The 24,373-nt window shown below is 57.1% G+C and overlaps 2 protein-coding genes across 3 annotated transcripts in view; both read left to right on the top strand.

Annotated features, from left to right (window-relative positions):
• Window positions 1-809: 809 nt before the first annotated feature.
• Window positions 810-18,278, top strand: Med25 (mediator complex subunit 25). 2 transcript variants are annotated; one of them, XM_005412823.2, is made up of 18 exons: window positions 810-1,238; window positions 1,327-1,372; window positions 1,665-1,789; window positions 9,110-9,208; window positions 9,384-9,504; window positions 9,827-9,989; window positions 10,093-10,223; window positions 10,451-10,538; window positions 10,623-10,816; window positions 11,200-11,328; window positions 11,787-11,872; window positions 11,944-12,001; window positions 12,098-12,205; window positions 13,804-13,992; window positions 14,086-14,157; window positions 14,272-14,490; window positions 14,767-14,947; window positions 16,680-18,278. In XM_005412823.2, the coding sequence occupies exons 1-18, from the start codon at window positions 904-906 to the stop codon at window positions 16,922-16,924; spliced, it is 2,589 nt and encodes an 862-aa protein (XP_005412880.1). In that variant the 5' UTR covers window positions 810-903; the 3' UTR covers window positions 16,925-18,278. The 2 variants fall into 2 exon arrangements, with proteins under 2 accessions (XP_005412880.1, XP_005412881.2); XM_005412824.2 differs by lacking the exon at window positions 16,680-18,278 and adding an exon at window positions 15,331-15,462 and having other exon boundaries at window positions 1,025-1,238.
• A 5,980-nt stretch (window positions 18,279-24,258) lies between these two features.
• Window positions 24,259-24,373, top strand: part of Ptov1 (prostate tumor overexpressed 1) — a gene marked incomplete in the record, with an annotated part of 8,197 nt that continues 8,082 nt past the window's right edge. The window contains 1 exon segment of the mRNA XM_013508969.1: window positions 24,259-24,373.

Genomic DNA, 24,373 nt, shown 5'->3' with positions numbered 1-24,373 from the left:
TTTTTTTTTTTTTAACATTTGTCTTGTTTTGTTTTTGTTTGTTTTTTTGTTTTTTTTTCCGGTACCGGGAATTGAACTCACGACCTCGCGCTTGCCAGGCAGGCGCTGTGCCACTGAGATAAATCCCCAGCCGTAGATTTTTAAATTTGGTTTATGTGGTGTTTGAACGGTTGATGGAGATTTTACGTTTTGTGGCTTAGTGGTTAACTGATCTCTATTGATTTTTCAGGATTATACAATGTACTTATCTCCCCTTCTGGTAGTTTTGGGAGTTCATTTGTGACGTTAAAATTTATTTATTTATTCTTTGTTTTTTTTGAGACAGGGGTTCAGGCTGGCCTTGAACTCACTTATGTAGCCCAGGCTGTCCTCGAACTCTAAACGATCCTCCTGCCTCAGCCTACCGAGTGCTGGGATTATAGGCGTGCGTCACCATGCCCGGTAATATTAACATTTTTAACCCGCCTGGAATGTACTTATACTCAGGGCCAATTTCTGGTTTGTCTCACAGAAAACAGCGATCAGGTGTTGCCTAGCAGCGTCCACTTTGGTTGGCGCTCACGTTCTGCCTGAGAGAAAACAGCTGCAGTCTTCCAAACTGAGCGCAGAGCGTTGCGTAGTAACCTCGTTTCAGACGACGCGATTGGCTCCTCCACAAGTTCCTTTCCAGGTCTCGCGCGCCCGAAGGAACAGAAGGAGCAATTTAATCTCTCTGTTGGAAAACAAGAGCCGCGTACATATTGCCTAGCAACCACGTCTCCTTCCCCCGCTCTTTGAGCCCGAGTCCGACTTAGGCGCCCCGCTCAAAGATGGCGGCCGAATGTGTTTCCTTCTGTTTATTTTGTTCTAGACAGTTTTTACAATAATTCACCACTTCCCACGAGATCTCCGAAGGGGCTCACTATGTCCTGCATGAATATTCACGCTGTGGACGGGAAAGAGAAGGGAAAGAGTAGAAAACGGCGCCGAGTGCCCCGCACAAACATGGCCGCCCGCGCGTCCGCCGAGCCGCGCAGACATCCGGCCCGGGTGCGCGCGCACGCCCCGCGCACTTCCGCTCGTTCCCAGGGGGCCGTGGCGGCGGTGGCGGCGCCTACTCGGGGGATGGTGCCCGGGTCCGAGGGCCCGGCCCGGGCCGGGGGCCTGGTGGCCGACGTGGTGTTTGTGATCGAGGGCACCGCCAACCTGGGGCCCTACTTCGAGGGGCTGCGCAAGCACTACCTGCTCCCGGCCATCGAGTGAGTACGGTCTCGCGGGGCGGCCTCCCTCCGAGGTGGGCCGTGCACAGCCGGTGCCTGACCTCGCTCTGCACCTCCGTCCTCGCAGGTATTTCAATGGTGGTCCTCCTGCGGAGACAGACTTCGGGGGTGACGTGAGTCTGTGACCCGGAGGCTGAGGAACCTGGGCCCGGACCCGGGGTCTGGGGAGGAGGCGGGGCCGGGACCCCGGGGCTGGGGAGGAGGCGGGGCCGGGACCCCGGGGCTGGGGAGGAGGCGGGGTCCGGATGGCAGGTCCTTAGGACGCGGGCGCCCGGCCGGATGGAAGAAGCTGCGGGGAATTTCTGGTGCTTGGTTAGCAGCAGCAGGAAACTGGGAGCTCCAAGTTCTTTCCGAGGGGAAAAAGTTCACGTCCCTGATTAACGCTTCCTGTGCCTTCTCACCCAGTATGGGGGTACCCAGTACAGCTTGGTGGTCTTCAACACAGTGGACTGCGCCCCGGAGTCCTACGTACAGTGTCACGCTCCCACCAGCAGCGCCTATGAGTTTGTCACCTGGCTTGATGGCATTAAGTGAGCTTTTCTCCACCCTTGGGCAGGTTGGGGGACCCTGTCGGGGACTGAGAGAGTGGCGGCTCGGGCTTGAGCTGCAGGAGCTGTTTCCTCACCCTGGGTCGTTGAAGGGACCGTGAGGGAGAGGGAGGTTTTTGTTCCTGTGTCACTTGCGGTTCCGTGTGCTCCGCAGTGTTGCCATCCGGTTGTGGAATGGCCGCCCTGTGCTCTCCGTGTGCTTCTGGTCTGTCCCTTCCTGTCATCTTGTCCGCTTTCAGGGGATTTGAGCCCTGAATGCAGAGGGGAGACTCCTCTATGGTTTGGGTCAGAGTTTGATAGTTGATTCTGCAGCCTCAAGTCAGGCAGCCTGGGCTCAGAAGGAACTATTCGCCCGCTGAGCTTTCAGACCCAGGAGTTCCTAGCACACAGGGACTTCATTCCTGAAATGGGGCTGTTGGTAGTATTTTTTTTTTATTTATTTTGTTTTGTGTTTTGCTTTTTGAGTCAAGGTCTCGTGTGTAGCCAGGGCTCAGCCTCCTGAGTGCTGGGATTATAGGTGAGCCACCGCACCCCGCTGTTGGTAGTGTAAAACTAGCTGTCCGTTGTTGTATAACAGGTTACCCCTAGTTAATGAACTCAGGGGTGGCCAAGCTGGATGGTTCAGCTCAGGGTCTCCCAGGTGCCCGCAGTCATGAAGGGTTGGGCCGGGCCAGGCCCTGCCGGAGGAATCTCTGCTCCTCTGCCTACTGACTGGAGACCAAAGTTGCTCTCTGGCAGCTCCCTTTTCCTGAATGACTGATACAGAGAGCCAGAGGAAGCCGCACACCATCCCTTGTGCCGCATGCTGTTTGCTATAGGAGTCGGCTCTGTTCTGGGTAGGAGGGGCCATGCCCCGTGTGAAAACCGGGAGGTGGGATTGTTGGGGAGTATCCTGAGGCGGGCGACCACCAGCTCAGCTCATGGGATGTTTTGACGGTGAAATGAGGTGAGGACTGTGTTACAGGCTGTGCCTGGCACACAGGAAATGCCCTGTAAGCTTTTCCCATATTTTTATGCCTCAGTTTCCTGCTTGGCAGATGGGTAAGGGAATTGTGGCCCGCCCTGATGTGGGAAGAATCCCAGGAGGAGGTGTTCGTACTGTGCGCATGCAGCTATGGTCAGGGTTTGATAAAAAGCAGCCGTGATCGGTGGCTGCCCTGACGTTCACACGCATGGACTGCATGTGGGTGCTGAGCCCGAGATGGAAAACGGACACCTGAGTGTCCTTTCCATGCTCCCTGTCTTGGTGTTTTACTAGTTGAGCACAACAGGGTCTTGCTGTGCTACCCAGGCTGGTCCCCAGTTCCATCATGCCCAGCTTGCTACAGTGTGTGTGTGTTTCTTGGTGGTGCTGGGAATTGAAGCAGGGCCCCTCACATGTTAGATGAGTGCTTTACCTCTGGGCTACATTCCCAGCTCTTCTAAGATTTCTTTTTTTCTTTTTTTTGCCATATTGGGGGTTGAACTTAGCACTCTACCATGGAGTCACATTCCTACATTCCTAGCGTTTTTTATTTTTTATTTTTCATTATGAGACAAGGTTTTGCTTAGTTGCTAGAGTTGTCCTCAAACTTGTAGTCTTCCTGCCTCAGTCTGCCAGAGTAGCCTGGCTTATGGGCATGTGCCACCAGGCCCAGCTTCTTCTGCCCAAAAGGCATGGCAACCAAAAATGTCTCAGTGTGTTAGCAGATGTCCCCTGGCGGGCAAAATTTACCTCATTTGATAGCCACTGGTTTTTTTTGTTTGTTTTGTTTTCCGGTACCAGGAATCGCACCCACGACCTCGCACTTGCCAGGCAGGCGCTGTGCCGCTGAGCTAAACCCCCAGCCCACTAGCCACTGGTTTTTAGATTGTCCTAAGAATGGAGTAACATTCAGTGGGGTCCTTGAGGCTGGAGATCCAAGTCGGGTTCCCCTCAAGTCCCTAGCACCTCTCGCACCAACCCAGGGCTGGTACGACAGAGGCCTTAGGAAAACTGTTGAGTGTGTGAGTGCCCAAAATGCCCTTCAAAGTAGTTGCTCTGGTAAACTCCTACATTACCATTATGATCCCAGCTCACATGTCCACATATGAGAAATTGTCCTGGATTTTTACAAGCAGCTGCTTGCTCTCTCCTCCATTCCTGTGTTCCCCTCCCACAGCGCCATACTTCTAGACTCTCTGGAAAAGGGGAACTGTTATCCAAACACCTTAATCCTTCGTCTTAATCCTTCCATGTCTGTCCAGGTCCTGGGAATTTCTCCTGCTATTCACTTCCAGCTGGGACTTAGGACCCAACAGGCCTTAAGAGATCTTAGCTGAGTAAACCAATGATTGGAACCTGCAGGGAGAAGCCAAACCTCCAGTGGATGTTGAACGTTAGTAAATGCAGTTAAATTTTTTTCTTAGAAAATTCTGCCAGGCCTTGTGGCCTTATAATCGAAGCACTCTGGAGGCTGAGGCAGAAGAATTGCTGTGAGTTTAAGGCCAGTTTGAGCTACATAGGGAGATTCTCTCAAAACAAAATTCTGCTGGAGTCCAGTAGGGTAGTGTACAATCACATTGTTTTTTTTGTCTTTTTGAGACAGGGTCTCCCTATGCAGTTCAGGCTGTCCTTTGAGCTCTCCTTGTAGCCCAGGCTGGTCTTGAACTTGCAACAATCCTCCTGCGTCAGCCTCCGAAGTACTGGGATTACAGATGTGCACCACTATGCCTGGCTGCATTTTTTTTTTTTTGAAACACAGGCTGCCCTCAAACTTGCAATGCTCTCTTGGTATTACCTGTAGTGACAGGTCCTGAGAACTAGGTGCGTGTGGATGAATAAGAAAAGGTAAACGATAAGAAAAACAAGCGGCAAAAGTCTGGGGGCGGGGGCCCACAGCCTCTGGGACTGCAGCAGCCCAGATCACCCATCTCAATCCCTTTTTATTGGAACCCAGAACATAACTCAGACCAACGGGAGAAATTCATTACCCCTTTCCATTTCTGCCTCTCAGCTGATGGTAACCATCCTCGGGCGAGCCTCCAACACCCCGCACCACGAACACTCAGTACAGCTGGGGATCATTAGCCGACCATCAGTGATCGGTTCATTAGTGATCACAGTCCTTCCCCAACAATCCTCCTGCCTCATTCTCCCAAGTGCTGGGATTATAGGCATGTGCCGCCATGCCCAGTTATACCCACATTCTGGGAGGCTGAGGCAGGATTGAGAATTTGAATATCCTTGAACAATTTAGTGACTTAGTAAGATCCACTCCCAAAATAAAAAGAGGGGATATAGTGGTAGTGTCTGGATTCAATCCTCAGCATGACAGAAAAAAACAAAACAAAACCCACATCCGGGTGTGTTGATGCACACCTGTCATCCCAGCACTCAGGGAGGCTGAGGCCAGAGGCTTGCTGTGAGTTTGAGGCCAGCCTGGGATACAGAGTGAGTTCAAGGCCAACCTGAAGTACATAGAAAAGAAAAGAGGGGAATTCCAAACACTCTGGAAAAGGGGAACTGTTATCCAAACACCTTAATCCTTCGTCTACCCTATCCCTGAACTCTGAAAGTTCCATACCTGGAACCACACAAAAGCTAGCTGTGTTCTCCGTCTGGAATCTTCCAGAGCAGCTGATAAACGTTGTCAGCCAGTGTTTACTGTTTCCCAAGGTCACTGTTTTGATCTAGTCCAGTACAACTGTGTGGATTAGGTGCCTGACCTTCCTTGGTCTGTAGCAGAGACTACCAGCAAGCAGGCTTCTTTCACACTGGGAGAAATCTTATCTTCTGCGAGGTTTCAAATTAAAGGAGGGAGGCTGGCATTGTGCTTTGTTTTGTTGATGTGTCCTTGCTTTCAGCTTGCATTTCCTTTCTTAACAGCTGGAAGCCTAGGATCAAAAACAATAGAGGTAGACGAAAAATAGACCCAAGTGTCTTCCCCTGTAGCAGTTTGTTTATTCTTTCAGTTTTGTGTTTGTGCGCAAGTGACACCAAGGAGTTGTCAGAGGGACGTGACAAAGTCTGACCCGTGTGGTTCTGTGTTTGGTGGGTGCCAGGATGGCTCACAGCATTTCCTTGGTAGCACCGGCTGCTGTTACATCCTGGGGCATTCCAGTGTGGCAGCTCAAGAGTGTGGTAATAGGTAGGACAAGTGGGACAGGTTCCAGGGCCGGCCAAGTACTAAGAGTTGCTGGAATGGTGGCTCACGCCTGTAATCCCACCACCTGGGAGGCTGAGGCAGGAGGATTGCTGTGAATTCGAGGCCAGCCTGGGCTCTGTAGTGAGGTTATAGCCAGCTTGAACTGCATAATGAGACCCTGTCTTACCAAAAAAAAGTATCAAGAGTCATTGCCACCATCACCAAGGGGGCTTTATTTTAAATTTTTTGCACTGCAGCAGCAGCGGATTGAACCCAAGGCCTCAGGTACATTAGGCAAGTACTCTTGTCACTGAGGGAATGTATATTCTCAGCCATTAAAGCTTAGTCCCAGGTAAACTTAAACATAAAATAAGAATGGGGCTGGGGGCGTAGCTTGATGGTAGTGTATTTGCTTAGCAAACCCAAGGGCCTGGTTTGATCCCCAGCACTGCAAAATAAGTAAGATAGACAGACATATATTTGACGGTATTTAAGCCATGTTTGCAACTGACTTTTTTTTTGTTTGTTTGTTTTTCTCATCTGGAATTTTTATTTTTTTTATTTTTTTTTTGGTACTGGGAAACTGAACTCAGGACCTTGGCCTTGCCAGGCAGGTGCTGTACCACAGAGCTGAGTGCCCAGCCCCTTTCTCATCTGTTTGATGGTGTTTGTTACATGTCTTTCTTGCAGCTGGTAGCATAACTTACAGTTGAGTTCAATAAGAAAAAAGCAAGCTTTAGGGTGTCATAGTGAGACCCTCTGTCACACTTTTCCTCCAAAGTTTTATTTTTTCTAACTTGCTATATTGGAGATTGAACCCAGGGTAGACAAGTGCTCTACCACTGAGCTATAGCCCCAGCCCTTTGCAATTTTTAATATTTTGTGATAATCTAAACTGCTCAGGCTGGCCTCAAACTTGTGGTCTTCCTGCTTCAGTCTCCTAAGTAGCTGGGATGACAGGCCTGCACCACTATATCCCCTCCCCTTCCCCGTTTCCCCTCCTCTTTTTTTAGACAGTCTTAAGTATTTAGTTCAGGCTGTTTTTTTGGTGGGGGAGGGTTTGTTGTTGTTTTCGGTACTGGGAATTGAACTCACGACATCACGCTTGCCAGGCAGGTGCTATGCCACTGAGCTAAATCCCCAGCCCTCAGGCTGGTCTTGAACTCTGATCTTGAGCCTCACTTCCAGGCTGGCCTCAAAGTTGTGGTGTTCCTCCTGCCTCAGCTTCCTGAGTGTTGAGATTACAGATGCATGGTACTACACCTCGAAGAAGTAATCCTTTTAGTGTATAATTTGGTAGCTTTTACTACTTTCACAGTGTTGTGCAGTACCATGTTTGTGTCTTTCCAAGACATTTTCATCACATCAAAAGGACACACCAAGCTGGGGGTGGGTTGCACTCCTGTAATCCGGGTATTCAGGAGGATGAGGCAGGAGGATCACCATGAGGTTGAGGCCAGGCCAAACTCCATAGTGAGACTTGGTCTCAAAACAAACAAATGAAAAACAATGAAAAGGGCAGAGGAAGAAGGGCAGAAAGCAGCTGCTCCTTATCACCTCAGCTCAGGCAGGGTAATAGGCTTGAGTCTCAGAAGGGCCTGAGAATGTTGGGCTTTCATTTCTCCTGTAGTAAGAGGCTGGACAGCAGGCTGGGTGTAGGGTAGGTGTATGCAGTGGCGTCTGCCCACCTCTATGGGCTTAAAGTTCCTGTGGCACTGGGGCAGGGAGATGAGGGCCCAGCCACCTCAGCTCTGTCCACTGCGATGTATCCGTGTGTGGCCGGCGGTGCCTCGGCCTACATGACCTGGGGTACACTGCAGGAGGGCTCAGGTGACTTGGACTCCCTCACTGAGGGGTGCACACGTGGAGTTGGGAGGCGGGCAACCATGGTGTCAGGTGACTTGTGATTCAGGCAGGCTTCTTGGAGGAGGACAACGCCATGTTGGGCTGGAGACACGATCAGTTGGGTTTCTGACTAGGCCAGAATGGGCTGTGGTCCGGGGAGCACACGCACAGAGGCCTGCGGGCCGGGTGTGCCACAGGGCTTGTGGGCTGAGGGTATGGGTTTCCTCCGCCTCCTAGGGCCTAGACCTTGGGTAACCGTGGACTCTGGCCAGCTGCATGCATGTGCGTCGAGGGAGCTACTGCCCAGGGACCCTGGGCGCGGCTGGCTTTGCTTCTTGTTTATTTAGCGCACGTTTCCCCGTGGCCTCCCACATGCGGAGTGTGGTGGGCAGGGCTGGGGACAAGAGAGGAGTCTAGCCCTACTCCTGCCCATGGGGACATGGAGGCAGACTCGGACGCCGAGACCGCAGTTCAGGGGGTCATACTCGTCCCCTCCGACAAAGTCAGCTTGAAGAGCGGTGGTAGTAACTGCTGCAGTAAAGGCCTTCCGGGCCCACCCCCCAGGATGGACAGCTGCAGGGGAACCGGTGTGTGTGTGTGTGTGTGTGTGTGTGTGTGAGAGAGAGAGAGAGAGAGAGATTGGGAGATTCCTACACAGCTGCCACAAGCGCAGGAACTGGGTGAGAGCCAGAGCTCTACTGACTCGCAGCTTTGAGTCTGGAAGCCCGAGGTCAGGGTGCTGGCGGGGCCAGGCTCCTTCTCAGACCCAGAGGAGAACGGTCCTTCCTTGTCTCTGTCCTCTGCTGGTGGCCCCAGCCATGCCTGCCTACGGTAGTGTCACCCAGTTTTCACAGGGCCGCCGCCAGCCTCTTCCCTCTCCGTGTGTCGGTCTACGTGTCCAGCTTGTCCCTTTCACAGATACCAGTCCCTCTGGCTTGGGGCCCCCAGTAGCCTCAGCTTACCTATATGATCTGTAGAGATCTTGTTTCCAGTAAGGTCACCCTGTGAGGTACTGGAGGTTAGGACCTCAGCCTGCTCTGCGGAGGATACGCTTCAGGCTGTAGCACTGTGTGTGGGCAGAGGAGCCCCCATCCTTGGCTGGTGAGGCGGGGCAGCTGTAAAGACGGTGCGGACAGCTCAGAGAGGAGGGGACGGCAGGAGGGTGGCCAGGTGGCAGTCACACCAGGGCTGGGACAGCACGGGGGCCTAGGCTTGGGATCTCCCATCCTCACCCTCAGGCAGTGCCCTGGGGCACACGGTCCGCCACGGGTGGGGGACAGGAAGGAAGCAGGCCCTTCGTGGGTGGCCAGACCGGGTGAGGGCAGCGGGCTGACTGCCCGGCCTCCCGCAGGTTCATGGGCGGCGGCGGTGAGAGCTGCAGCCTCATCGCAGAGGGCCTCAGCACAGCTCTGCAGCTCTTCGATGACTTCAAGAAGATGCGCGAGCAGATGTGAGTGTAGCCCACCCCTTGGTGCCATCTCACGCCCCCCGCCGTGTTGACAGTTGCGCACCGGACCATTGCCCCTGACGCCCTGGGGGGCAGGGGTGAGCCTCAGCTTGGCCAGGCCCGGCTTCCTTCTCAGGGCCTGCTGGGGTTCATCCCGTGCCTTGTCTTGCCCCGGCAGTGGCCAGACGCACCGTGTGTGCCTGCTCATCTGCAACTCGCCGCCGTACCTGCTGCCTGCTGTGGAGAGCACCACCTACTCGGGGTACACAACCGAGAGCCTCGTGCAGGAGATCGGGGAGGTGAGGGCCCGGCCTGAGGGAGGAGGCGGGGCCTGGGCCCCGGTCTGGGGGAAGAGAGGGCTGGAGCCAGCACCCCGGGGTCTGTCTAGTTAAGAGCGACTTGGGGTCTGGACGCCTGGGTCTGAAAGAGGAGGGCTCGGACCTGGATTCCCGAGTAGTGGTGGGCTCTGTGTGTAGCTCTTTTTCCTTGTGCTTGTCAAAACAGCCCTTGCCCGGGGCCTGGGGACCCAATCCCGGATCTCACCATGAGGGTGGCAGCATGGAAACCCGTGGCAGTGCCCGGTAGAGGGCGCTGTGCAGACCCCTGTCTCCTCTCCTGCAGCGAGGCATCCACTTCTCCATCGTGTCCCCTCGGAAGCTGCCAGCCCTTCGGCTTCTATTCGAGAAGGCCGCCCCCCCAGCCATGCTGGAGCCGATGCAGCTGCCGGCGGATGTGAGCCAGGACCCCCGGCACATGGTGCTGGTGCGAGGGCTGGTGCTGCCCGGTGAGGCCTGGGCACGGGTGGTGGGACAGGGCAGGGCTCGGGTGTCTCCCTGCTCCCTCTGACCAGGCTTCTGGACTTCCTCCCTTTCCTCCTCCGGTCTCAGTTGGGGGTGGCTCGGCCCCAGGCGCCCTCCAGCCCAAGCAGCAGGTGCCTCTGCCACCCGCGCCCCCCTCGGGTGCCACACTCTCGGCCGCGCCCCAGCAGTCCCTGCCCCCTGTGCCGCCGCAGTATCAGGTATGGCTGTCGCCAGGAAGGGGCTCGGGCCTGGGCCTCATAGGAGTCCTCACTTTGTGGCAGAGACAGAACTGAGCACTGGGGCGTGTGGGGTGCAGGAGTCTCCAGGGGGCGTGGGGGCCCGAGGGTGGTGAGGAGCAGCCCGTGGTGTGAGGAGGCAGGAGTGCGGATGGCAGAGCAGGGTACGGTGCCCTGGGCCCTGGCACACCCAGCCGCTCCCCCCGCAGGTCCCCGGGAACCTGAGCGCGGCGCAGGTCGCAGCGCAGAATGCAGTGGAGGCTGCCAAGAGCCAGAAGGCCGGGCTGGGCCCGCGCTGTGAGTCCCGGGTGGTGGGGGACCTCCGGGAGCGTGGGCCCTCTCTGCATGGCTCCCTACTTGTCCCCTCTGTCTCTCCCGCAGTCTCGCCCATCAACCCTCTCCAGCAGGCTGCTTCAGGAGTGGGACCCCCCTTCAGCCAGGCCACACCCCCAACATTACCCCCGGGGGCTGCTGGTGCCTCCAAGGCGCCTCCTGCCTCGCAGCCCAACCTGGTCTCCACGGTCGTGCCTGGCCCGGGCCTGGCCCCTGCCGCACAGCCTGGGGCACCGTCCATGGTAGGTACATGTGTCCATCCCGCTGGCTTCGGGGCGAGGGCAGTGAGCGGTGCCATTTGCCCTCCCAGGTTGGGGCAGCCTTGGAGGGGCGTCTGGGGCCTCTGGAGCTCACGGCACACGTGAGGGGGGAAGGCTGGGGCAGGTCTCAAGGGTCGGGTTCCAGGGTCAGAGGAACCTAGGGAACCTGGGTGTCCAGGCATCTCCGGACCTGTGAGTCCTCAGTGTCCTGCAGCGTTGGGACACGGCCCCTCCTGGCTCTGACAGGGTGCTGGGGGTGGTGTGTGTGTGTGTGTGTGTGTGTGTGTGTGTGTGTGTGTGAAGGCTCTGACGGGGGTGCTTGGGGGGGGTGTGTTAAGGCCCGTCCCGCCCCTCCTCCTCCGCAGGCGGGCACAGTGGCCCCAGGTGGCGTCAGTGGTCCTTCCCCGGCCCAGCTGGGCGCGCCAGCACTTGGTGGGCAGCAGTCAGTCTCTAACAAGCTGCTGGCCTGGAGCGGGGTGCTCGAGTGGCAGGAGGTGAGTGCGTCAGGGCTGCATTAGGCAGGTAGAACTCAGGGCCTCACCGAACCATGGATCTGGGGCTCGGGGCCCAGGCGGGCTTAAAAGTTATGTTACCAGACTTTGCAGTCACCCTATAGTCCCAACACTTGTGAGCCCGATGGGGGAGGAGCCCAATTTAATGACAGCCCCAGCCCCGTCTCAGAAAAATACAAAGTGCTGGGGATGTAGCTCAGTGTCGAAGAAGTTGTGTTGAGGTGACGAATCCAGGAAAACAGGATTTGGGGTCCGGAAGGGGCCTTGTGGTCGTGGCCGCTGGGAGACAGCGCGCGTGGGGCTCAGGGCTGGAGGAGGCATCTGGAGCCAGAGGAGGTGGGGTTGGTGGAGCGGGTGGCTTGGGCTTGGGGGCGGCAGGGGGAGGCAGGGCGGTCAAGGCCAGGCCGGCCCGTCCTCACCGTGACTGCTTCTTCCCTCAGAAGCCCAAGCCCGCCTCGGTGGATGCCAACACCAAGCTGACCCGGTCCCTCCCCTGCCAGGTCTACGTGAATCACGAAGAGAACCTGTAGGTGGCCCTGGGGCGGGGTGGGTCCGGGTCCGCTCCCTCCTGACCCCTGTCCTCATGTCGCTCCCCAGGAAGACCGAGCAGTGGCCGCAGAAGCTGATCATGCAGCTCATCCCCCAGCAGCTGCTGGTGTGTACCGTGCCCCAAGGAGCCCCGTCCGGCCTCCCTGACCTCCCTGCCTCTGCCCCCTCCTCATTCCCACGCGTGACCCTGGTGTCCCTGCAGACCACCCTGGGCCCTCTGTTCCGGAACTCGAGGATGGTGCAGTTCCACTTCACCAACAAGGACCTGGAGTCCCTCAAAGGCCTCTACCGCATCATGGGCAACGGCTTCGTGAGTCCGGGCGGGCGCCCCCTCTGTCCTGCCAGCTGCCGCCTCTGCCCGCAGCCCCGGGCCCCCTGGCCAGGGAGGCTTTTTGGCGAGGGTGGGGTTGGAACCCAGCGCCTTCGCTGCTGTGCTGCACAGAGCCTGGAGCCGCTCTGAGGGGTGATGGGCGCCAGGCCGAGGCGTGTCCCAGCGCAGCCAGGAGGAAGCGCGGTGCTGAGAGGGACACGGGCGGGGTGGAGGCCTGGGCTGCCCAGCTCATGCTCCGCACCGCGGCCTCGGGGAGCAGCTGCTCAGTCCCCAGGCTTTGGGGGCTGCAGAAAGCCAGGGTCAGGCGCGCTGCGTCCTTCCTCGGTGCCGCTGCGGCCTTGCAGGCCGCCTTCGGGTGTCGCCGTGCTCACACGCGTGCTCTGTGGCCTTTGTCCTCATCCCGGGGGTCGCCTCGAGGAGCCCCCTCTTGGGCACGGCCCCTTCCAAAGAGCCGGACCGCTGCACTGGGCTCGCAGACGGTTTACTTGTGCAGTCCTGTGGCCCGGCTCGGGGACTGTCATGCCCATGGTCGTCGAGAAGCTAGCGTGCGGCCCCGCTGGGAGGTCACACAGGTCCTGTGCGTGGCCCGTGCCGCAGCTTTTGACTCCTTGGCGTAGCAGCTAGGTTCTGAGGGCGAGGGTCCCCGAGGGAGCTGGTCTTGTGGCTCCAGGTGCCTTGGCCCGGGTCTCTGTTTCTCCCGGCGTGGGACGGGGCAGTTGTGGCTGCGGGCAGCGTGTGCACAGTGCCGAAGTTGGGTGAGGGAAGAGGCACCACCATGAACTTGCCATTCCTTGGGAAACAGAATCTGCCCTGGAGCTGGGCCTGGCCTGCTGGGCCGCAGTGACTTGGGCCCTGGGACCTGGACACGTCACTTCCCGAACAGCCAGAGCTCTTCGAAGTGGCACTGGCACATGGGTGTCGGGTGGGCAGCACTAGCTCTGCCTCAAATGGGAAACTGAGGCTCAGAGAATAGAGGCCTCAAGGTCAGCTCCTCAGCCCCGGTTGTGAAGCGTGAGGTGACTACAGCATCCACCGCATGTCCGGCGGGTGGAGCCTCTGCTAGGGCAGATGGTTATCACCTGTCTTCTGGTCACGGGGACTGCCATGTCTGCGCTGCTTCCTCAGTTCACGGGGCCGGCACCATGGAGAGGGTTCTGAGAGAGGGCGCGGCCGGAACTTGGTCTTAGGCCCACCACAACTGTCAGTCACACGCTCTGAGCCCCTCTCTCAAGGTTGGGTCCCTCCAGGTGGCCTTTCAGGGGCAGCCCGGGCTTGTCATGGCCAAGGAAACAAGACCCGTGGGGCGGTGGCGCCGGTCAGAGCCGAGGCTGTCCTCGTGCAGGGACCTTGCTTTCTTCCCTGTCCCTTGGCTGTCAGCAGGGGCTGGTCTCGCCCTCTGACTCACCCCTGAGCCCCGCTTGCTGTCTGGAGCAGCCCCAGAGCAGCACTGCTTTCAGCCTCCTACAGGAGAAACCCCGCCGTCCCTGTGTGTAGGGCTTCTGGAACCTTCTTGGGTGGGTGGTAGCCACCTCCAGGGCACGAGGACCTGAGGCGCCTGTCTGTCTGTCCGTCTGCAGGCCGGCTGCGTGCACTTCCCCCACACGGCCCCCTGTGAGGTGCGTGTGCTCATGCTGCTCTACTCGTCCAAGAAGAAGATCTTCATGGGCCTCATCCCCTACGACCAGAGCGGCTTCGTCAATGGCATCCGCCAGGTCATCACCAACCACAAGCAGGTCCAACAGCAGAAGCTGGAGCAGCAGCGCGGGGTGAGCCCATCCCCTCTGGCACCTGCCCCTTCCCTGCCCAGGCTCAGGGCGCCCCCCCTCCCATCACTGACCTGCCCTTCTCTCCCCATGCAGATAGGAGGACAGCAGGCACCTCCAGGCCTGGGCCCTATTCTGGAGGACCAAGCAAGGCCCTCGCAGAATCTGGTGAGGACAGGGCGGGCGGGTCAGCCCCAGAGGACGTCCGTCCATCACTCCTCTCTGAGGGAGACGCGGGTGGGCCTCTGCCAGCTCCCTCACCCGCGTCTCTCTTCCCAGCAGCTTCAGCTCCGACCACCACAGTCCCAACCTCAGGGCACTGTGGGGGCATCTGGGGCCGCAGGACAGCCCCAGGCCCCAGGTACCACCCAGGCTCCCCCAGGTGCCCCTCAAGGCCCTCCTGGAGCTGCCCCTGGCCCACCCCCTCCTGGATCCATCCTTCGGCCCCAGAACCCTGGGGCCAATCCCCAGCTTCGGAGCCTGCTTCTCAACCCACCACCGGTGAGATTTGGTGTGGAGCAGCTGGGAGCTAGAGGTCCTGGCCCCAGCGGTTCTGATTTTTTTGTCTGGGTGGAAGGAGATCAGCTTTGGTCAGTGGGTGTGATAGATTCTCCCCAGGGCTCCCAGCAAAACATACACCCCACTCCCTGCTTACGGGGGCTTCTGCTGAGATCCCAAAGTGCAGGCTGAGACCTTCTGAGAAGCTCAGACAGCAGCAGGTGGTGGGTGTGGCAGGGCTTCACCCGGGCCTCTGAGCCTCGCTCTGTGTTCCCCCAGCCCCAGACCGGGGTGCCCCCGCCCCAGGCCTCCCTCCACCACCTCCAGCCACCAGGGGCTCCTGCGCTGCTGCCCCCACCTCACCAGAGCTTGGGGCAGCCCCAGCTGGGGCCCCCACTCCTGCACCCGCCACCCGCTCAGTCCTGGCCCGCCCAGCTTCCCCCGCGGGCTCCGATGCCAGGTAAGGGAGCTCCAGCAGCGGGCAAGCGTGCCATGGCCAAGGGGTCTCCCCAAGGCCCTCAGGGGGCTCTGTGGGCTGCTGGGAAGCACCTCTCACAGGGCCAAGGACCTAAAGGGTGAGAACTCTTCCCGTGATCCTCTCCTACATGTCCTGCGGGTGCTGGAAAGTGTAGTCTGGGGCCAGAGGACTAGTGTAGGGGAAGGGCTCCCAAAGCCTCACGGGAACTATTGGCAACCAGTGGGGTCATTGGGCACCTGTGATGGGACCCAGGGCTTTCTGAGAAGCGGATGCCGCAGGCTCCTGGCTGAGGGAAGAAGCAGGCCCGGGCCCTCCATGGGCCCAGGGACTACTGGGAGATGCAGTCCTTCCCCACCGCCCCCCAGGTCAGATGCTGCTGAGCGGGGGTCCCCGGGGCCCGGTCCCCCAGCCGGGCCTGCAGCCCAGCGTCATGGAGGACGACATCCTCATGGATCTCATCTGAACCCCAGCACCCAATAAAGTTCCTTTTAACACGCGCCCGGCTCCCGTCACTGACGTCCCCAGGACTGGGCAGGAGGATACCCGCTCATCTCTGTTCCTGTGCTCGCTTCTGCAGGCTCCCCCAGGCCCCGGGCTGGGTGGCACTGGGCCTCGTGTTGAGTCAGGCCACGTGGTGCAGCCTGCTCTTGGGGAGACGAGGAGGCAGGCGGGTGTCAGGTAGTGGGCAGGACCAGTGCTCTCCCAGGCTGCAGAGGGACCCAGGAAGGGCGTCAGATCCAGCTGGGTTCTGCAGAGTCTGGAGAGAGAAGCAGCAGTTCATGGGGTCAGGGACTAGGTACCCAGCAGCAGCAGAAGGGGGCCTGGCACTTGAGAGAAGGGGCAGTGCCTGGCAGCCGGGGTGGCTGGAGCCGGAGAGCGGGGCAGGCGCCACATTCCTGGCTGGAGTACAAGGCGTGTCCCGAGGCTGCAGGGCTCTGGGGACCGTGAGCTGGGGGCGATGGTAGATCGTGAGTGCCAGGGGCCCTAGGGATGTCCAGGTGACAGGTGCCATGTTGGAGCTCAGGATGTGTCCATAGGGGACAGTGTGTTTGGTTAAAGCCATGGGAGTGGATGAGGTGCCCACAGAGAGTGCAGGCTCTGGGCCCTTGCTAGAGGTGGCCTTTCTGGGGCTGTGGGCAAGGTGGACAGTGGCCATCCCTGAGGGAAGACCTCACAGGGAACAGGGTCAAGACAGGTGAGGACCCTGTGGCGCGTCCTCAGAGGCGGTGTAGACAGCGGCCTGGGTGCGGGGCGAGGTGTCTGTTGTGGGACTGGAGGGTCACTCAGCGTGGTCCGCTCCTGGACCACCACCCTCCAGGCTTGGGATGAAGGGCCACAGGCCCGTCCCAGGAGAGAGGTTGCAGTTTGGTGGCCCGTGGGCCACTGCAGGTGAGTTGTTTGGCCTTCCCTGTGTTAGCATATGTGGTCCTCTTTCCTTAAGGGAGTTGTACAAATGGGGTTAATTCACGCACACAGAGACGCACACTGCAGTCTCCTCTTGACAGTCGGGAGATCCGGCTCCCGGGCCTGCCCCATGCCTGGCTCTGAGGGCTGGCGCTGCCTTCTGGCGGGGCGTGTGCTCTCTGGTTCGCCACACACCCCACCACCCCTCGCGTTCCCCCAGCGCCTTGGCACGGGGCTGGCACTGTGGCTGCTCCTTGGTAGCGTTCAGAGACAAGTGAAATCTTTCTTGTACCCATGTCTCTACCAAAAGCGGCAAAACGAAAGAGAGAAGGAGAGGGCCGTGTGTTTCGAGAAAAATGGGAGCGAGACTATTTCTTTGTGGAAGTGAAGAGCATGCCTACGTGTCTAATATGCAAAAAAATCGTGTCTGTGTTGAAAGAGTACAACTTGAAGCGCCACTATGAGTCCAGGCACAGCAAGAGCTACGACCAGTACACAGAGCAGACCCGGGACGCCATCCTCAAGGAACTGAAAAAGGGCCTCAAGTGTCAGTAGGGCTCGCCGTGCAGAGGAGCAAGAGCCGCAGAGAGAACAGCCGGGCGATCCACCCTGCCGCGGACCCGATCGCGCCCGTCCGGGAGCCGCGGTGTGTCACGAACACGCCGTCCAGAACATGAGTCCAGGGCATTTGTGTCTCGGGGTGATTTGAAGGTAAACCAGAGGCTTTGCAAGTCCAGTTGCCTGAAAGTCGGATCAGTTGTGGCCTTTTCTGTCACTGCTCATGAACTCTTAACCACCCGGTTAGCTTTATCTATTTGTGGTGTTGGGAATTTCGATGTGACCGAGGACGTCCGTGATGCGGCGCCAGGCAGGCCCGACGCAGGGAAGTAACGGACTGCATCGAGAGAACCGCGTTTCACACACACCGCGCAGAACTTGTAAGCACAACTAGACGGCTGCAGTGACCTGTCCTGGGGTTCTCCGCGCACCGCCATCCAAAGCAGCAGTGTTTGGCAGGGACAGGAGTCATGTCCTCGCCCGTCCCCTGCATTCAGTGGACCTGAGAAGCCAAAGGGACACACCATGGACACCTGCGGTGTTACGCTCCTTCGGGTTAGCCGTGGGCAAGTTGATAGTGGCTTGAACCAAAAGCCAGTTCCCTGAGGAGGCGGCCAGAGGCTTTGAACACAGCACAGCTCCTCGGGGATGGCCACCAGCTGCCCCTTGAGTGATCCGGGTGGCCCGGGATGGCAGAGGCAGGAATGCACTCCCTGGGCATAATCTGACTCCTCTCCCCTTGCTGCGTTTGGACACTGGAAGTGAGAGAGGTGGCCTGGACCGTAGTCACCAGGATGGATGGTGGGCTCAGAGGCCAAATCCCGAGACTCCTGCAGCCACTTTCTGTGACAATGAAGTAACACTGTCCCATTTGCGGGTTTCGGTAGGTGTTGCTATCTCTCCGTGACTGCAGACCGCAGTAGTTGAACCACAGAGCGGAGGGCGCTGGTCCTAAAGGCAGTTCTTTGGGAAGGTGGCGAGATCCAGACCGTTGTACCCCGTGTCCATGTCTGGGGCACCCACGCTGTGTGAGTGGCCAGCTGTTTTCCATTAGGAACCCAGATGGAGCAAAGTTCACTCCCAGAGGAAGGATTTGAGGCTGGCCTGTCGTGCCTGCCCCCCAAGACCTGACCCTGACCCTTTGGTGTGGAAGGGAAGTCCTCAGCCTTCCCACCTCAACTTGGCAAAGGAGCAAAAGAATTATGAAAGAGAAAAGAATTTTAATAATATTTCTATTTTTCAATTTGTATTTTTTCAATTTTGAATTTAAAATATAAACTCCAGTATTCTACATGTTTGTATTCTGTTCCATGCATTCACCGTAGTTGAGTAAAGATCCAATTTGATTATACTTCTGGCCGTGGACTTTTCTTATACCTGACTAGTTCACTCATTTCTATGGCCCGCCTGGCCCCTGGAGGCGAGTAAGTTTCCATCTCTGCCCTGGACTGTTACTGCCACATCCGGGGCCCCCAGGGGGCTGGGGATCCACCTTGTCAACAAGCTGAGGCTCAGGAGAGATGGACTAGGGCCGGCGGTGGTGGCGGAGGTGGAAGGTGGGGAGATTTCCCAGGCAGCCTGTGTAGCAGGGGTTTCTGAAAACTCAGGACTTCAGGGACCAGGCAGGTTATGAAAATGCGTGAAGCGGACAGGTGTAAAACAGTAGGGCCCGATGGGGACTGTGGCGAACTTGGAGAGTGCTTGCCCCGCCTAACGGCCTTCAAATTTAATACCCAAAACACTGTGAGGACCAAACAAACTCTGCTGATGGGTCCCATGAGGCTGCTGGGCCACCATTTTGTGACCTCTGGAAGAGGAGAAGACCCCAGAACAAGGGCAGAGCCCTGAGAAAGACCCCCCAGTGAGGGGTGGGCAGGGAGCCGGAAGGAAGCCGGGAGGAGAACCAGGCAAGTGTGGTGTCGTGGCAGTGGAGTGGTTTTCTGAGGAGGGAGCGAGCGCTGTGTCCGGAGCTGCTGAGAGATGAGGGGCCGGAGCCGCCTGCGCTGCCTGTGGGGGAGGGGCGTCCCCACAGGGAAACCTGGGTTTGGATCAAAACAAATCGGTAGAAATGTTTCCAGTCACCAGATTTCCTGTCTCTGGCCGGTGGGGCCGCCCGACTGTGACATCCAGTTAGATGAAGCACAGGGAGTTCTGCGGCCCAGCCACGCTGTGCATGCCCAGAGCGAGGAGACCGGACCGCAGGTAGAACCCGTTTCCCCTGTGCCCCTGAGAATGAGCCAGCGCTAGTGGGACAGATCGTGGGAGGAAACTTCCCTCTGAACACAGTGTCCCCTTGGAACTGCGCCCAGCACCCCTGAGCCCTTGGGCAGATCCCTGCCCATCTCCTTGACCCTGGCTAGGAGTGGCTGTTATCACAGGCCAGAACTCCCTGGGAGGCAAAATGCGTCTCAGCTGCAGGGACACCAGCGTGTCCCTGAGGGGGGAACGGGCTGTGCTTGGGAACACTGCCGTTTCTATCAGTTTGTTCTCACTGCCTGGGCCTGGGGGCAAGGACTCAGGCGGGTGCTCTTCCTGCAGTCCCCAGGATGGGGAACTGGCGGCACGCCACACGCCGGCTTCGGGTGGGTGTGCGTGTAGGGGCGGTGAGGTGACAGCCAGCCTAGGTGGCCCGCAGTGATGGGCATGCTGAGCCCCCTGTGTACCCCACACCAGGTTTTTAGTCACCGTGCTGCTGGGCACTTGGAATAGAGCTGTGAATAAATTAAACATGGGCGGGAATAGAGCTGTGGTGAATAAATTAAACACGGGCGGCCTCGGACGCTCCCTCAGGACTAACTCGGGGACCACTCACCAGTTAGGATGAGTTAAAGGCAGAATATAAGAACTTGTGCTGGGCAGGCCTCATTTTTCCCCTCGCAGTACTGTACTAGGGAGGAGCTCAAGGCCTTCACACTGAGCTACATCCCCACCCTAATCCCTTTAAAACAGTTTGAGACAGAGTCTCACTAAGCCACCAAATAAATCGCCTAGGCTGGGCTTGAGCTTGTGACCCTCCTGCCTCAGCCTCCCAAAATGCTGGGATCACAGGCATATGCCACCACACCTGGCCCAGTTCTTCCTTTTAATAAACTCAGACTGGGAGTTGATAAACAAATGCTGGGTAATGGAGATGGAGCGAAAAGGCCGCAAAGCTGCCAGGATGGCCTGAGTTCCTGCATACCAATCCCCAGCAGCACTGCTAGGAACAGCCAGAGCGCCTTTCTCATGCTGCCTGGGGCATCATCGTGGTGAGAGACCTTGACTGTTGCCAAGCAACAGACTAAAGGCGTAGAGTGGCTGGCCTCCCCCCAGCAATGAGATGTTCCAGGCTGAATTCACATAATCGCACTCACGTGGGCCATAGTTAATTGCGGGGCTCTACTCAGCCACAGCGGGGTCGATCACTGGGCAGCTGAGGAGCTAGAAAGATACGGCAAATGACACAAATGGCCATCGTAACACTTCTTTTTGGGTTTTTTGAGACCGGGTTTTGCTTTGTAGCCCAGGCTGGCCTCAAACTCACCGTGAGCCTCCTGCCTCAGCTTCCCAAGTGCTTGGGTTAGAGGCGCGAGCCTCCACCCTCAGCAGTTTTAATACTTTTAATTCTTTAATGAAGCACACTACACACATTTCTGTTAGAACCAAGACCTTTTCTTCAGTATGGCCTCTGAGTCAGCATACATCGTTTTCTTTATAAACTATACCCACAAACAAGACGGTTGACCGCACTTTTTTAAGTTTTAAGAGCTTGGGAACACGAAGATGCTTAGGAAGCAAACGGAGGGCTGAGCCCCCTGGGTTTTGGCGAGCCTTTCCATTCCTTCATTCGCAGTGGCTTTGCTTGCACTCAACCCAGCAGCTTTTTCCTGGCACCTCCTGCCTCCTTTCCTGCGCAGGCCACATGCTTTGTGTGTGGGACCTCTTGAGTTAGGATTCCACCAGCTTGATCATGGCTTAAGATTTTTTTTGTGTGTGTGTCTTTTTGAGACAGGGTCTCCATAGGCAGTCCAGGCTGCCCTTGAGCTCACTTTATAGCCCAGGCTGGTCTCAAACTCGAAAGGATTCTCCTGCCTCAGCCTCCTGAGTGCTGGGATTACAGGTGCGTGCCACCACACCCGGCTGGTTTAAGGTATTAAATTGAGGGCACCTGGCATAAACAGGCTTGGGAACACGCGGCTTCCTCAGGACGTGTGCAGCCTGGCAGATGGGAGCTGCTTAGTCACGATGGTGGCCGCCAGCCTGCGCAGTGGCACTTACACATGAAATGAGAGTGGCTTTCACCTTGGCAGACGGGAGAGGCGCTGGCTTCAGAGAGCTTCCTATGTATGACTGATATTTCAGCCTACATGTTTTCTTTTTTTGGTACCAGGAATCAAACTCAGGACCTCACGCAACTCAGGATCTCGAGCTTGCCGGGCAGGCGCTGTGCCGCTGAGCTAAATCCCCAGCCCCCATTTCACCTTTTTAAAAAAATCATTAGTATGTGGTTGTGGTATGTGACTATATTCATTGTGGAGAACTGGCGCATGTACATGACACGTCTTAATTCTTTTCACATCTCCTTCCCTTCCCCTCCGATCTTAGTCCTTTTTGTCATTTGCAAAAGATCTATCTCCCTGTCTCCTGTTTATTATTTTACACTTTGATTTATTTCTACATTGGATTTCTCATATAGGAGAACCCATGTGATATTCACACTTGTGTGTCTGATCTGTTTCACTAAACAGTGTGGTCTCAAGGTGCATCCATTTTCCTACAAATGACTCCTTCTTTATGGCACAGTAGTACTCCATTGTGTGTAAATACCACATTGTCTTAATCTGTTCATCTGCTGATGACATGTTGCCGAGGTGGCAGACCTATGGCGGGCGTGCCACAGTGGGCTGTTGGTATCATTGAAGTTGCTAAAAGGTTTGCCATCACTGACATATAGGCTGCTTCCAAAATTCAGCTCCTTTGAGTTGTGCTGCTACCCACATGGGTGTGCATGGGTCACTGGTGGCCTTCTGATGGGAGTTCCCACTTTGCTTGCCCTGGAAGGTCCTGACACGCTTCTCTCCATGTGTATAAATCCTGGGCATTCATCCTACACATGGGGTCAGATGGGGTCTGAAGGGAGAGGCTTTAATTAGGTTGAGAGCAGGAAAGGAGGAGATGAGATCATGAGATCACCTGCAAGGGCAGCCAGGGCCCTAGTGAGGGGTTTGGATTCATTACTTCTTTTTTTGTACCAGGAGTCAAACTCAGGACCTTGCACTTGCCAGGCAGGTGCTTGTGCCACTAAGCTATATCCCCGGCCCCTGGATCCAGTACTTCTAAGGACGCTGGGAGCAGGAACACTAAGAAGTCAGTGTTCCCAGGTGTGGTGGCACACACCTGTAATCCCAGCTCTCGGAGGCCGAGGCAGGGAATATTGCTGAGGTCGAAGCTAGCCTGAGCTACATAATGAGTTTAAGGCCAGCCTGAGCGAGACCCGGTCTCAGAACAAACAACCTCCCCCGAAAGTGGCAGTTCTCCTTTGCACGCAGTCTGTGCAACCCCTACACAGGCAAAACCCTTGGCGTCTCCCTTCCTGGTTGTCCCCCACAGCCGCTGCAGCCAGGCGTCCTCCATCGGCCCCATCTGTCCTCTCCACTGCGTCATTGCGACTTCTCACCTCCCGCTTCCACTTGCTACCCAGTCCTCTTTTCAACACGGAAGCTGGAGGGATCCTGTAAAAAGAGTTGAGTCTTCAATATGTTAACTCTTTAGCAGGGCGTGGTGGCGCATGTCTGTAATCCCAGCACTCTGTAGGCTGAGGCAGACCAGCCTGGGCTACAAAGTGAGCTCAAGGCCAGCGTAAACTGCCTATCAAGACATTGTCTCAAAAAGACACCCCCCCCAAAAAAAAAAAAACAAAACTCCGTAGGAGACAGCATTCACACATAGTAATATGAGTTCCAGGGAACCTAAAGAGTAAATCGAGTCTCCGTGCCATCCCCGTCCCCATGTCCTTCACCCTGCCGTCTGTCTGCCTTCTTAGGAGGGCCCTCCGTCCCAGCCGCGTGGAGGCTCTGTGTGGTGCTGTCATTCTGTGACTTGCGCACCGTGTCAATGAGAGTACTGTGCTCCCCAAGCACAGGGAGACTGAAGCGCAGACCCGGTCCGCCGGCCGGGCCAGCGTTCTCCTCCCGCAGCTCCTCCCCCGCCCCTCTGCGCCGGTCTCCCCTCTTTCTGCCCACTTGCCGGCTTTGGTTCTTGCTGTACCCTCGTTTTTAGCACTCTTCCACCCTCTCTAGAAGGGCAGGCCGCTCAAAGGTCACTTTCCTGACTTCCCTTGCAGAACTTTCCTCCTGGCCGCCAGCCCACTTGCACTTGTTTTAATGAACACATCAGCAGCTGGTGAGGGAGCTGGTGTAAACTGATCATCGCAGTGTACTCGCTGCCCGGCACGAAAGCGCACAGGTACTAGTAATAGGATTTCTGTGTGTTCTGCGGTACGGAATGGAAAACCCAGGCGCTCTCGAAGGCTGGGCAAGCGCTCTGCCTCCGAGCTACACCCCCAGCCCTAAGGGGATTTTTTTTTTTTTTTTAGGAAAGAAAAGCTAACAAGAATACTGTGCCAAGCAAGCACTGATTCCTACATTTTATTATTACATTCACTTTCGGGCCTCATAACCACTCTTGGATGTTATCACGTTTGAAAAACAAGAACTCTTACACGCCTAACAAATAAACTACGCAGTCACTTTAGCTGAGCGGACGCAGTGAATAAGCGAACCGCTTTGACGAGACCTGAGAGGCCAGGCGCTTAAGGGGTGGGGGCCGTGGGCCGTAGGCGGTGACCAATGGGCTTGCGGCTACGAGGGCGGGGTCTCCCAGAACAGCCATCCCCGCCCGGGGCGCGCAATGGCTGCTGGGGGTTGTAGTTCCCTACCCCGCAGAGACCCGTCGTCTCCTACAAACCTTAAAGCTGCGTGATGCCAGCCATACTCAGGCCTCTCGGACGGTCCTTTAACCCTCAGACCCATTATTCTGACCTCCCCTCTTTCCCACTGGTGGTCTTTTTTTTCTTTTTTCATGGGTGCGCTTTTGGTGTAAGCTCCCAGCTCCGTGTCCCACGGACTTTCGCTGAGGTCTCGGAGATGACTTGGTACCGCTGGGTGTCACCCCCGTCTTGGTGCGCTCTTCCGCTCTCATTCATCACTCCCCCCAAAGTTGTTTCTGCGTCGCACGACCTCGTAGCTCCTCCCACGCTGGGGAGCGACCCAGTGTCTTCCCCTTGCCATCCCTCCCTCACACGCCCCTTTTCCAGAGGCGCCCTGGCCCCCTTGGTACGCTCCAGCCACGCCCCCTCGCGGACGCGGTTGGTACGCGCCAGGCTCCCCCGCTCTGCGCAGTGGTTTGGCCGCCGCGACCCCGCCGGCGGCGCGGCCCCCGCGCTTGGTACGGCTCAGCCCGTCTCCC

This window comes from Chinchilla lanigera, unplaced genomic scaffold, assembly GCF_000276665.1.
Source record: "Chinchilla lanigera isolate Chin_1 unplaced genomic scaffold, ChiLan1.0 scaffold00158, whole genome shotgun sequence".
NCBI classification, from domain to species: domain Eukaryota; kingdom Metazoa; phylum Chordata; class Mammalia; order Rodentia; family Chinchillidae; genus Chinchilla; species Chinchilla lanigera.
This window is presented reverse-complemented; position numbering and strand designations above follow the sequence as displayed.

Excerpts from the sequence above, each read along its gene's own strand:
- Med25 (XM_005412823.2), top strand. The coding sequence starts at position 904 with ATGTCCTGCATGAATATTCACGCTGTGGACGGGAAAGAGAAGGGAAAG. Across the intron at positions 10,817-11,199 it reads AGCCTGGGGCACCGTCCATG|GCGGGCACAGTGGCCCCAGG; the intron begins GTAGGTACATGT and ends CCTCCTCCGCAG. Across the intron at positions 11,873-11,943 it reads GTGAATCACGAAGAGAACCT|GAAGACCGAGCAGTGGCCGC; the intron begins GTAGGTGGCCCT and ends GTCGCTCCCCAG.